General features: G+C 29.9%; 2 protein-coding genes across 2 annotated transcripts; both read right to left on the bottom strand.

Annotated features, from left to right (window-relative positions):
* Positions 1–466: 466 nt before the first annotated feature.
* Mat89Ba (nucleolar protein 6 Mat89Ba) lies at positions 467–10,093 on the bottom strand. Its single transcript, XM_088188972.1, has 13 exons — positions 9,932–10,093; positions 8,665–9,766; positions 8,317–8,593; positions 7,920–8,243; positions 7,713–7,858; positions 7,283–7,474; positions 7,016–7,213; positions 6,647–6,950; positions 6,107–6,360; positions 5,834–6,048; positions 5,565–5,765; positions 5,403–5,504; positions 467–642 (listed from the first exon to the last, which is right to left on the bottom strand). Exons 1-13 carry the CDS (start codon positions 9,950–9,952, stop codon positions 496–498), a joined length of 3,483 nt encoding a protein of 1,160 aa, XP_088045098.1. The 5' UTR covers positions 9,953–10,093; the 3' UTR covers positions 467–495.
* A 3,114-nt stretch (positions 10,094–13,207) lies between these two features.
* Positions 13,208–13,830, bottom strand: LOC148233718 (immediate early response 3-interacting protein 1). Its single transcript, XM_088188710.1, has 3 exons — positions 13,684–13,830; positions 13,443–13,544; positions 13,208–13,369 (listed from the first exon to the last, which is right to left on the bottom strand). Exons 1-3 carry the CDS (start codon positions 13,769–13,771, stop codon positions 13,314–13,316), a joined length of 246 nt encoding a protein of 81 aa, XP_088044836.1. The 5' UTR covers positions 13,772–13,830; the 3' UTR covers positions 13,208–13,313.
* Between the last annotated feature and the right edge of the window lie 629 nt (positions 13,831–14,459).

Below are 14,459 nucleotides of genomic sequence, written 5' to 3' on the forward strand. Positions count from 1 at the left end.
TAAAAAAGCCTGTATTAAGAATTAGTAATTTATATACATATATTCAATGTTGTAATAATTGTAAAATTAAAATAATCCAAACGTACGATTGTTGCCCTCGATCACGGCCTTTTAAAACACGTTTGATCCGTGTATTGATCAAACTCATCAAATAATACTTATGATGTGCGTTTTTAATCAAGTGTACGCTTTTGGTTGATCTTATGAACTTATATGTACCTCAGATTGGTATCCATGATGGTATAATAACAGAAAAACATACTTTACATTATCCGGCTTATTATACATGTGTATTCGCTTCGTCGTGAATGTAAACGATTCGGATGATGATAATCGAGAGTTATTGGTAATGTTGAACGGTTGAAAAAATAAAAGTTGTATGTATATATTTAAAAACGTTACTATTGTTATGGAATATTTATTATCTAAATATTCAAAAATATATTTCAATAAAGATAAATCGTGGTTAAATTTTGTGTATGGTTTTATTTACTTTTATAAACATTTGTTAGTCACATTCTCAATGTTACTGATTAGGCCGTCTCCCAATATGCAAAATCCTTCTAATATGGCGTCCAAGTCTGCTATGATTCCGTGTTTGTCTCCTCTGGTGATTGATTTTCGACCGTTAGTCAAAGAAGTCTGAAAAAAAATAAGATCAATTATATAAGGTATCATTTCTATTAAGTAAAATAAATTATGAGCTTAAAATTTTGATTTTCAATATTTTTTTATAAAGTCTACAATTGTTTTATTTAAAATAAAATTGAATTCATCACAAAATGTAAAGTTGAATACTCATAAAAATTGTGTAATCAAATGTTAGTGCAACTTTTTTTGAAAAAATCATCGTTCTTTAACATTTTTTATGATTATAGTTTTTGGATATAATGTATAGATTTTTTACAATTTTTACGGGTATTTGTGGTGCATAGCTATTTAATCAACCATTAAACAGTGGCTTAATTTATTATTTGATTAATATCTTATCATTAATTGTCGAATCGTACATTTTTCTTAGAATATAGATGCTCTTTTGTAATTGTAATTCTAGCAGTAGGTATAAAAAAAGAATCCACTAACTTACTATATTTTAAAAATTAAAATTGCAGATAGGTTTATTATTAGTTTTACTTTTGTTCTTGGTACATTTATTGTGATTGATTGATTAAAGTTTGCGATGTAACTGAATCTTTTACAAAGCTGCTACGGGCTCCAACACCAAAAATTTAGTTTTTATCTACGTTGACTCGAACTGTTTGGTTGCCAGCTTTTGGAATTGGGTTCGAGAAAAATGTTATTTAAATCTAAAGCAAATGACGTCGGATCCAGCAATTCTCGCTAAGGTAACAGAAGCCAATATATCCAATTACAGCAACAAAAGGGTTAAGTAAGAAAAATATATGAGTTACCTTTTTATTGTAACAATTATATTGTGTTAGGTTTTGCTAATTCATTATAGGGTCATGCATTGAAAATTAAAGTTTTATCTATGTTTACATCTTGTATGCGTTATTTTGCTTGAATTACCATATATGTATTAAGTTAAGGTTTTTTTCAAGTTTCTTCAAGATATGGCAATATACATTCACATATTATCGATATGTAATAAAAAAAATTTTTTTTACTATTTTTGACGGAAGAACGCCATTTTAAAATTTCGTAATTTTAGCACATATAAATTAGATTTAAATAATATATTTCATATAAATAAACTTCAAATCATCGACATTATGCTTTTAGAAGGGCAACATTATTACAAAGGTGACTGACCTTCGAGTCACTCTCTTAAATAACAAATTCGAAATAATTCGAATTATAGATATTTTAAAAATAGACAAATTGTCTACCTTGGATACAAATTATTTTTTTTGTAATCGGAGCTGCATGACATTTTGTGCTTTTAATCCTTATGGTTTATTATCCATGAAGCACAACATTCAACTTGTTTGGATGCATTTAAAAATATTTAAAAAAAAAACAGTTTTGCGACAACTGTCGTTAACGGGCGTATAAACTGTGTTTCGTTACATTTTTCTCGAATAAGTGTTTTAGTTCATATTTTTTATAATAATATCCCTTTTAATGTTTTTAAATATTATGCATAATAAAGTGACTATAATAAATATTTAACCATTTCAATAGATTTTAAACTACAATAGTGCTTAATTTTGTGTTATTATTCTAGTGTTTTCATTCATAATTTAAAAATAATTCTTTTATTCCTTATTAAATTATTGTGTATTATAAAGTGATTTTAAATATTATCTAACCCAGTGTTTCCCACGTTGGGGCATCACGCCTCAGAAGTGTGTTACGTCGGCAATTATCAACTACGGTTTAATTAAAAAAGAAACCGGTGGGGCATATGACTTTTGAAAAGACTACGGTGGGGCATGGCATAAAGAAGATTGGGAAACACTGATCTAACCATTGCTATATATATTACAAAATACGTTAAGAATTATTTGTGAAATAATTTTAGTGATTTCGTTAAATTATAATTTTCATTCCTACATTTAAGTGGTTGTGTGTTATAAAGTGACTCAATATTTAAAAACATTTTGACATACTCGGGATTACTTAGGCTTATAATATTAAACCCTTACATTTTATAAAGGATGACACTGGAGATAAATTGTTTTTGGAGGAAGGGTATGCGAATTCTGTCAGATGTTCCTACTTACAATGAGAATACTGGGAATTCAAATGATAGTGACCCTTTTGATCAATTGAGGGATCGTCCACATGTCATGACACTCGAGAGTGATTCTGAGAATTCAGAAGAATGCGAATGAATATTACCCTTGATTGGAATGACAATGATCCACCCAGACAAAACGAACCGTTTGAAGGATTATTGGGAATATATTATAATATGGGACCGGAAGGATTTGTGGAAAAATTTATTGGAGACGATTTATTTCACACGATTGCAGAGGAAACAAATAGATACTACGCCTAGAATTTACACTTAAATAAGTCTGAGAAAAACGCCAAAAATGGGAGAATGTATCAATTTCGGAGCTAAAGATAGCTAGTCATTATAACTCACTTGGTCTACAAATCCGTTAATCGAGACACCAATATTTTTCAAAACCATGCCATGGAACAGATTCATTCAAATTCTCTGAAATTTACATTTCTCGAATAACCTGGATATCACTGATAATGCAGATCGGCTATTTAAAGTGCAGAGAATTATAGATTATTTTTCCGAACGTTTCAAAGAACTTTATACACCCAAACAAAATCTTTCATTAGACGAGAGAATGATCGCTTGGCGTGGAAGATTAAATTGAAGAGTATATAATCCTAGCAAAATTACAAAATATGGAATTCTTACAAGAATGCTCTGTGATTTAGGATATATATCCAACTTTAAAATATATTCAGGAATTACAACTCCGTTACTAAACACCATATCGAGCCTTATGGCAAACGCTATGGGAAAATGGCATTATTTATATATGGCCAATTTTTATAACAGCGTTGAAATTGCCAAAAATTAATTTTTGAAAATTGTCTGCAGGGCTAATCGGGGGCTTTCGGATATTCTGAAAAAGGCCAAGTTGCACATATTCAAAAGTAAGTTAAAGAGAAGAGGGGAGATTACACTACAGCTTTGGAAAACGGTCAAAAAAAGGGATACACGAATGATATCTACTATACATAACTCTGATATAGTAGAAACCAGAAAAATGGATCGGAAAACCGGACTTCTTATAAGAAAACCGATTTGTATAGTAGAATATAATAAATTTATGAAAGGAGTAGATCGTGCAGATCAATATCTTTCCTACTATCCCATATTTAGGAAATCAAAAAAATGGTCGAAAAAGGTCGCCTTTTATTTATTTAACTGCGGGTTTTTAATGCGTTTACGGTATATAAAGTTTCAAATTCCAGCAATAAATTCAAATTTTACGATTTTTTGCTAAACATCGCAAAACATTGGATTGAGGGAAAAAAGCAAATTGAAACGGATAACGAAACCAATTCTATATGTTCTGCTGCTTCTTCAAGAACTTCTGTTGTTTCTTTAATGTCTACTCCTCCTCTTTCAACACCTTTTGCTATGCCTTCTATGTCAAGAACTTCTATATTACTACAAAGGCTTTATGAAAATATAAAACATCATCAGATCGTGAGGATTTGCATTTCAAACAAACGTCTGAGAAGAAAGTGTATAGTTTGTGCTGCACACAAACTTTGAAAAGAAACAATTTACATCTGCAAAGAATGCCAAGTTCCTTTGCACATCGAGGAATGTTTCTCAGCATATCATTTAAAAATTAATATGTATTAGTATTTTGTGCTCTAAATTTAAACAAATTTCAGATGTGTAAGAATTAAGCAGTGTATAACTAAAATTAGTGTTTATAATAAATTTTAGTGTATAACAATATAATTTAGTGTATGTGTTAGAATCAAGCAGTGTATAATTAAAATTAGTGTTTATATGTGTTATTTGTCTACCATGTGCAAAAATATGAGGCGCCTGTTTCTGGTGAGTGACATTTTTAAAATAATCTTAAAATTTTAAATATATAAGCATATACACAAGTTTTAGTTAAATAATCAAAAATTTGACTAATCTAATGTGTTTCCAATAATTCGTTGGTAAATACAATTTCGAATTATAATATTTTATGATTTACTTTAATTTTCCACGGACCTAGTGTTGAGAACCGTTGAATTAAAGCGGAACTCGATACCATGATATATTTTATACAATATCTCAAATTTTATGTGTATTGGAGAGCAAAAGATATATAAATGTAATCCAAACGTGCTAGTAGTTTGTGTAATCTTTCTAATTAAATGTAGTGGTTGGTAAAGTGTTAGAATGTTTGTTTAGTTTTTGTAAAAAATAATAATCAAGTTTAATTTTTTTATTATTTTAAAGAAATATATAATATTTTCCAGAAGAAACCCAAAGTCAGATTTTAATAAATCTATGATAAAAATTATTTTTTAATATCTTATTAAAGCAAAAGTAGAAAAAATCCCATCAAAAAAAGAAACATTTGGAAAAACCTAACAACAACATATTGCAGGCCGCTGACGCATTTATGCGTCATTTGTAATTCTTATAATAATGACCATTAAAAACTATTGAAAAACAAAAAATATGTTGGTTTACATAACATATTATTTACATATATTTCAAACAATATAATCATAAAAGTTTTACATCTCGCTCGTAAAATTGTAAAACATCTTTTGGCAATAAAAAAATAATAACTATGATTCTCAAATTATTTCTTTTTAAATGCAAAATAAAAAAAATCAGATTTATATCAAAAGTTGAAGTTAATAAGAAATAATGGTTATTATGTATGTGAACGCGTAATTTTACATTTAAATGTCTCATCTTTACTTAAAAAAATCTGATTTACCTTGAATTCTTTAAATTCTAATGCAGCGGGTTTCCAAAGTACTCCGATTACATCACCTCCATATGAATTATGGAAGAACAATGCGAATTCGTCGTAACTTGACTGAAAAATAAAATATTTTAATATGGAAAAAAAATAATTATATCATAATTAAAAACTCACTCGCAATTGCTTCAAATAAATCTGAACAGGATCGAAATCGACGATCGGTATAAACTCATTTACTTTCTTCTCATAAGCTTTAGTGATTTTCTTAACACTATTATTTTCATTTCTATCAATCTTTAAGTAATGCAAAGGATTACAATTATTTTTGAGATTAATCAAAACATCGAATCCACGCATGTTCGGATTGAATACAATCTATAAAATAAAATAAAATTAATATGATTACGTTTTAATACAGTTTTAATACGCAATATAAAACATACATCAACATCGTTAGAAAACTGATTAAAAATAACATCGTTAATCAGCTTCAAAGATTCGACTGCCAAAATTTTGACTCTGGCTAAAATCGGGAAAGTCGGTGCATGTTTGCTCCAAACACTGACGTTATTATCTTCATAAGGCGTTACTAAACATAAAGCCGGATAATTTGATCTGGATATCGCGAAGTTAGATTCGATCTCTATCGTTTCCTCCTCTGAAATTAAACAATGTTTAATTATGTTAAATTTATGATATTCAATTCGGTTTCATACTTGTTAAGTCGTTGTTGAAGTTCAAGATAATCATCTGCGAGTTCCAATCTGTGTTTGCTAGTAAATATAAAGTTCTCCAAAATGCAACTTGCGGTTGGATCGGTACTTCGTATGGCTCCGGTCTTATAAACTGATTGGCAACGAGCATGTCTATGCAAACGTCTGGGAAGAAATGGGAGTCTATCATGTGAGATCGTAGCCATCTTTTCGTGAGGCAAGCGGCTGGGCCGAAGCATTGATGATGATGATATAAGCTGTAAGAATTATCATATTATAAAATATTTATATTTATTCATAGATGTCTACATACATACATGTAAACATTATAAAATAATTTAATTTATATTGAAAGTAAAACTATATAAATACAATAGTATACTGTTTAATTTTATAAAACACAACAATATTATTCGCATGGGACACAATTTCAATTTTTCAACTAGCCTGTTTTTATAGAAATACAATATTTTCATTTAAGATTAGATTTATGTATTAGAAATATATTCTTGATTCATAAGATGTATAAAAAAATGTACATACCCATTCAGTGCAACTCTCAACTTCGGTAAGCGCAACAATCGATATTCAACTTCTAAGCTCTCTTCTGAATCCCTATATTTTGTAATGCCATCTTTATCGACAATTTTTTTCATCAAAGCGACTTCTTTCTGGTGACCGATCTCCAATCTGAATATATATCCATCTTTTAACACGTCTATATAGCTTTGATGTGGATGCACAGTCAATTGACACTGCTGTTTCAATGCTTCGGCTATTTGGACGTAAAACGCAGCCTTTATTCTATATAATGCATTCAGATCTTCAGGCCATTTTCCGCTGTGTGCTATAAGAAGATTTATGAAATAAATATTTATAATAATAATAATATATAGAATAATCGCAACGTACTCAATTGAAGAACTACTTTCATAGTCGGTATAAAAGCAGGGCAATAAAATTCAGTTCTATTATGACGCTTTCCCGGTACGATTTTAACTTCTGCAGACATTAATCTATAGTTTTCTGAAAACATAAATCCTTTGGTGTCTGGGGGCGAATACGCAAGCGGTGGAATCGGATCAGTGTAACTGAATACTGATGATATGCCTTTGGAATAAAATTATATTATAAATTGTTTCAATTTATGATGTAACATAAAATACAAGTGATATATACCTTGTACGGAATTTACTTCTAGAGGCATCTCAGTGAGTGAACGAAAATTTTTCATCAATTCATCTAAAGCAGTGCTTACTTTTAAAGCTGCTTCTTCTCCGGTGCCGTACTCAAAATTATACGGTTGAAATTTCTTGTTATGTAATATAAATTCAAATTGATCTGCTACATAAAAAATCTTCTCTTCGGCACCTATATAATTATTTAAATTAATTTAAAGTGGATGCACTACAAGGCGCAGTTCTGAGACCAATTCTTAGCAAATGAGTTAGTACTTTATTTTGTTTCCTAATATAAAAATATATTTATCTATGAAAAGGTTGATTGACACTTAAATGGATATTAGATATAAATTCTACAAACACTGCATCAATTCTTAAAATTACTGGTAAAAACTCATTTGTAAGCATCGAGTATTGTATTGACTAACCCAGTTTAATTTGTAAAAGATACGTAATAATCTTGTTTACAATCAAACGTTTCGCCGCAATTGAAGTAGAAGTTTCCCAAACGCAAGCTTCCGATATAGACCCGTCTTGAAATCTCCGCAATTCTGATTTCTCACCCCAAAATTCCCTAAAATTCGATAAAAATATTTTAATAAATTCTTTATTTCATATTAATAATATTCTCATACCTAAATTTCAAAGCTTCTGGAATATTCGCTTCAGGACCTTTGTCTATTAAATTAAAAGCATAATCTGGATTCAATTTGATGCCAATCAAAATACGTTTTTTCAACGGATTATTTTTCTTTAACCCGCAATCAGTGGACCACTGTTTTTCTTCATCGCTCAAACATTTAGGAGTCAACAATGCAATTCTATTCGCAAGACCTCTTCTTAAGAGATCGCACAGATAATTCTTAACAATCGGATACTTATCTGGCCCGTGATCTAATTTTACACAATTGTCTACTTTATCCAAAACTGCACTTTCTAATTTCTTAGAATATTTCAATCTAAAAACATAATTGAAAAATCAATAAAAATTCATTATTAATAATATAAATAGCTAAAAAAAATATTAAATACATTAATATGTGATCATATTTCATATCAAATGTGACTGAGGTCATAAACAGTGATAAAAATCCATTTGTGTTCTGATTATCCAATAAATTCACAGCCAATTGTGATTCGTATTTGATTGTGTTATAAACATCGACGCTGAGATTTGTACAGATGTTGTAATAACCGGTGAAATCCACAAATACAACAGGAAAATGTGTATGAAATTCTGACAATGGTGGTAAAGTATTAGCATTGGAATTACACAGCGAAATTCCATTTTTATCCCATTCACTAGAAGCTGAACATACATTGAGTATTAAATAGTGATCTAAAAATATATTTATTTTATTAATATTTTTAAAAACATACCTAATGCTGTCCATACATTTCTAATAACTTGATAGCTACTCATTGCATTATTAATCCTTCTAATCTTGATCAGATAAGCAACAAACATGGTCATAATAAAGCCAGAAAAATTATATATATTTCTCTGCTTCAACCAAATCTTCAATAAAATGACTCCCTGCTTAATATTATTACAATCGTTGAACAGCTCCGATAAATGCTTATTATTTTGATCATAGATCAAATCCAATAATATAGCAGAATTATAAAACGGAGTACTGATAGTAATACTATCAGCTCCACTCAAATTACATCCGAATCTCCATTCTTCTCGTACATTATTTTTAGACGGTGTAAGTCTGGACAATTTGAATGTATTTTCTTCAGCGCCAATATGTAGAATGACGTTCACGTGTTTATTAGCTTTCCCAGTGGGTTTAAATAACAAAACTGGCTTAGAAACCGATTCATTTAACAATTTATATTTGACGTCTTCAACCAAACTAGATTCGATCAATTTAGAAGCTAGGTAAGCCAAATAAGATGCTCTCTTACGATTATATCTATCGTTTAAATAATCTTCTTTATAAAAAGAAGTCTTAGACATTTCGACTTTTATATCTACGTTTAACTCAGGACCTAAGCTGCATCCAATATTGTACGAACCCAACAAAACAGTAGCTTTACACAATGAAAACTTAAACATTCCTTTAGTCTCAAGAGGGTCTCGAATAATCGGCGCTTTGATATCAACATTATCCATCCATGTTTGCTCCGATAAAGGAAATTCGATACTCTCTTCTAAATTTTCGATGAAATTATTAAAATCCGTGAACCACGTGTTAAAGTATTTTATGTATTTCGGCTTGACTGATACTTCTTTCAAGATTTCTTCAATCTGAAGGCGAAAAAAATTGGAACTGAATAGATTTTCCGTTTCTCTCAATCTATTCAATTCTTCAGTAGTCGGCTGTTTGGTGAGTTTACCCGATTTGAATTTTTTACGGCTAGTGTCTTCTTTTTTGCTCATTTTTTTCATCTTTGACGGTTTGGAATTTTGTTCAACTTCAGAAGCACTATCTTCCATGGTACCGTAATCGGACGAACCAATATCAGTAGTTTTCTGGTTGTAAAATAAATATAATACTTAAAATACAATATTTATATTAAAATATATACATAAATATAAATTTTTCATTTAAAATAATAGATATTTTGATTAATATTTTGTATACATAACCTATAAATTTAGCTCAAGTATAACGGAAAATAACAATGAAAAACTTACATTTGAGCGCTTTTTCTTCATTTTGTACCGTTTTTATTAGAATAACACTCTTTTTGTTATATTTTAAGTTATATATTAGTGGTTTGATGACACCAAAACACGTGCGGCAACACGCTGTCAAAGTGAAGTTTGTTATATTTTGGCCTTAACGCAAAATAAGTTGAGTATGAACATTTTATTTATATTATTATTAATTTACTGTTATCATACAATACTGTAATTTAAGTAGTGATTTTTTGTTTAATTAAATTATTTGAGCAAATCAATATACACTACTGCTCAAAAGCTTAAGACCAAAACCTACAACGATGTTCATAGTCACGAATTCCAATGATTGCATCTCGCTCACACACGTACCAGCGAATCAGTGCGAGAGAAAAAAATATATTCTCGCCTATCTTTCTCTTGCGAAATTCTCTGACAAAGCAGTATAGCATGGGCGCGTGAAAGTTAAAGATACAAGACTAAATTGTAATAAGCCTCGATCTGGAAGTCCTAAAATTACTAAATTAATTAAATATATAAAAGGTCCAAGACAACAGAATTATTACTTAATTATTAAATATATAGAAGGTCTACGACAACAGAAATTTGCTATGGCTTACGGCAACAGAAAAAGAGGGGTGTTGAAAAAATATCAGTGTCAACCGTTCAACGTCGAGTATGGGTAACGAAACTTGAAGGTTGCATTGTTGCCAAAAAACATTTGTTACGACTAGAAAATGAAAAAAAGAGGTACGACTGAGCATTGATATTATAATATTGAAGATTAGTAAATTTTATGGTTTGATGAGGCAAAATTCGAAATGTTTGGATCAAATCAGAGAATATTTGTTAGACGAACAATCAGCGAAAAAATGAGTCCTAACTGTATTGTGCTAACATATATGAAACTCTAAACCGACACAGCTAAAAAAAGTAATTTCGGATTTTTTTACATTTTGGTGAGAGTTAAAAAAAAGTTGTTTAGAAATTTTTGTGCTAGGTTGAATGACGAGATGCTGGGAGAACAAAAAAAAGGTCATCTCGGAAAATTTGCGTAACCGGGACGTATGGTAAGCGTAGTTATGAGAGGTTGTTTCTCAGCAGCGGGAGTTGAAAACCTAGTAAAAATAGACAAAAAAATAAAACAATTTTAGAATAGCAAGTGCTACCTATGGAGAGACGTTTTAATAGGCCAGTGTTTATTTTCCAACAGGACAACACTCTTTAATTGTGCAGAATGTTTCTACAAATAAAAGAAAAATAAGGAACATTATAAAATATGATGATTTGGCTGCACCAATTGCTAGAATTAAATCTAATTGAACTTTTATGGGATGAGCTTGATCAAAAAATTCACCAGCAATCAATAAATTTCCAAAAAGTATTATGTGAACGACTACAGAGTAAGTGAGCTAACATATGTACGTATTAACATATGTGTTATCCAAAAGTGGTAGAATTTTTTATGTTAAAGGAATTAACGATTTTTTCTTTCAAAAATACTATTTAATATTGTAATTTTAAGTTTAATGATGAATATGTATTTGATATTTCATATAATATTGTATTTTATAATTTATCTAATTTATGTTAAGATATCAACATAAAATAGTTTGGTCTTAAACTTTTGACTGGTAGTCTACATATTCTATATTATCGCCAATATTGAATTCTAATATGTTTTATTGATAAAGTTAATTAATATTATTCTTAGTAGTTTAAACCAAAGAAATTCCATTTTACCGTTGCTGGTAAAAGAAATAAAGCACAATAGAAAACGACGCTAAAGCAATTAACGCTAAAACATGATCTATTGTGCTAACACTAATAACAAAGGAATATGCACTTTAAAGATTGTACTGCAAAAATATTCTAACCAAATACTGTCTCTGATTCGGTCAAGCACAAATTCCACTGTTGCTGAACTTATGACATCCCAAGTAAAAGCAGCTGCTCAAATGGATAAAATAGTCTAATAACATATTTTATATCAGATAAAAACAAATATTTCAATTTTTCCCCCAAATCTTCCAGATTGGTGAATGTAAAATAGGGATGTTAACCTCCTCCCCTTTTCCTGGTCGTATATAAGTTGTAAGGCTGTTATAAAATTACCCTTCCACTTGAACTTGGAATTCGAATCCATGCAGAGCTTTCACAGAACAGGCGTAGACAATACCTTAAAGTCCAAAGAAAAGCAGCCGTTCTCATATTTATTTTTATGAACACAGCATGTATTTTAGCATTTATGATATAGATACAGCACAGTTGTATCTATATCATAATAACAATTTATTCCTCAAAATGTATGACTATATTTCAATTGTTGTAATTTAAATAAAAATATAAATGTGTAGGTTTTTATTAACTACTAAATTGTACAAATTTGCGTTATAAATTGACAATAATTTATATTTACGTGACAACAATTTATCTTAAATATTGGCCGTAGTTCTTGAGAGAAGTTCACGGATAGTGCTGGATGGCCAAAATATCAGCTGTTCGGCTCGCGTTCTAAAAAGGGTCGGTCTTGGCTCGGCTCCTGTTGTGGTGGATGCTCCTTGCGGACATCCAGGGGTTCTGCGATAGGACGAAGTTCCAGGCAGGCGTCTCGGAAGTCTTCGCTGGCGTAGGATGGACTTTGGTGAAGTTGCTTGCTCCTGTGCCGATGGCAAGTGATGTGTTCTTGTATGGAAACTCCAAACCCTTATATGGTGGACTTCCGTCAATATTATTGCGCAATATCGTCCTTTTTTCCACAGTTTTTTGGTCCTCACGCAAGTGTTATATTTTCTCACGATACCGTCTCCCTTGCAAGGTGCAATATTCTTTATCCTGGATTTTATTATAAAATAATCCGTGACGTATTAAAAGTAAGTTGTCGTTTCCCTTTTTGCGTAGGATTGTCGGTTTTGAACTAGTTTGTTTACTTTTAATCCAGGAAGATGTAAAATGTTATTGCTCTGATTGCGAATTCCCCTAATTCTTGGTCGCGCTTGATTAGCAGATCCATGTGTGGGAGAGGGGTCGATTATATATGGAAAACTGTTTCATCGCCTTCTCTCAAGAATATTTTAATTATGAGGACTTAAAATAGCAGTTATTAATTTTTGTATCCCTGTTCCAGAAAGCTCCCCTATTTCTTTGTCGCGCTTGATTAGTAAGTCCGCGCGTCCGCGAGGGGTTGATTAGACATGGGAAACTGTTTTATTCCTCGCTTCCATATCCAAATGTGATCGTCTATCTGTGGTCCCCACAAATGTATGTGCCTTAATTATTAAAAAACACAAATTGATAGAAAATGTTTTATTTTTTTAAAATTTTTACTTCAAAAATATCATTTTTACATCGATTCATATTAAAATATAAACATTAGTTACGAAGTTAATTAATACAATCATCCGAGAAGTAATTTAAAAAATATTGTAATTATATTGAAGAATATCAACGGAACTGAAAATAAAAATTACGAATTAGTTACCTTGACTAACATAAAAATATTTTATCATATTAAATGCATTTATACTTCTGGTAACTGTTCTAATTGAATGAATTAAATTAAGCATTTGACCCTTGAACGTGGGTTGATCACCATATCCTTGCATTTGATTCGTACTGCCCCATCCAACTGAAAACAAATTACTTGAAGTATAAGAATAACTTACTTTAAATGATATACAGTAGTTTAAGTTGTCACAGGTAGATTGGTTAGTTGTGACTTGTAAAGAATAGAGCGTTTATTGTAACATAATGTTATGTTGTAATACCTTTAGCTAGGAATCTATCTTCGTTGAGAATGCAAATTGCGTTAAAACATAGTAAAGAAGCTTCAAAAAGACTCCACAAAGTAAACATTTTGACAACTATCACCGCATTACACGCGTAAACGTCAGACAGCAATTACGTCTTAACGTCAAAAATATTGGCTATAGACAAATATTTTAAAAGCGTAACAATACAATAATATTTTTAATTACAATATAATTGTTTAATGTATATTTAATTATTTTAAGCTTTTAGTAATTATAAATTTAGAAAAAGGGTTATAAATATAACGTAAACTATAATAAAAATGACAATATGTATATCAATTAAACATAATGTTTTATTAGTATTTTTTAATTAAATAAGTTTATTTAAAATTTAAAAAAAGAGTGAAATATATTTTTAATGCATATTAAATAATAATATTAACCCTTTCTATGCTACAGATAAATATAATATTCAGCTATCATTGCGATATATTTTTTGGAATAATATTTTATGGGAAATTTTAGAATAAGGCACTAAAAATAAATAAAAATAAAAGTTTTGTTTGCTGCTTAGAGCTGTCATATAGTGAATTGATTTGCTGCATATCATTTTTTTATAATAATAGTTTCTTTATTGTTTATCTCTAATTTCATTTGTAACTGCTGACGCTTACTACATATGGTAGATGACTGAATTTAAAACATAAAAAATTAAAACACTATTATATTTTACAGGCGTTGTTATCCTTTCGCCCGATATTCATATTTCAAGTTTTCTAATTGTTTTTAAA

The sequence above is a fragment of the Plectrocnemia conspersa genome, unplaced genomic scaffold, assembly GCF_051122295.1.
Source record: "Plectrocnemia conspersa isolate PC_06_02 unplaced genomic scaffold, ASM5112229v1 ptg000007l, whole genome shotgun sequence".
NCBI classification, from domain to species: Eukaryota; Metazoa; Arthropoda; class Insecta; order Trichoptera; family Polycentropodidae; genus Plectrocnemia; species Plectrocnemia conspersa.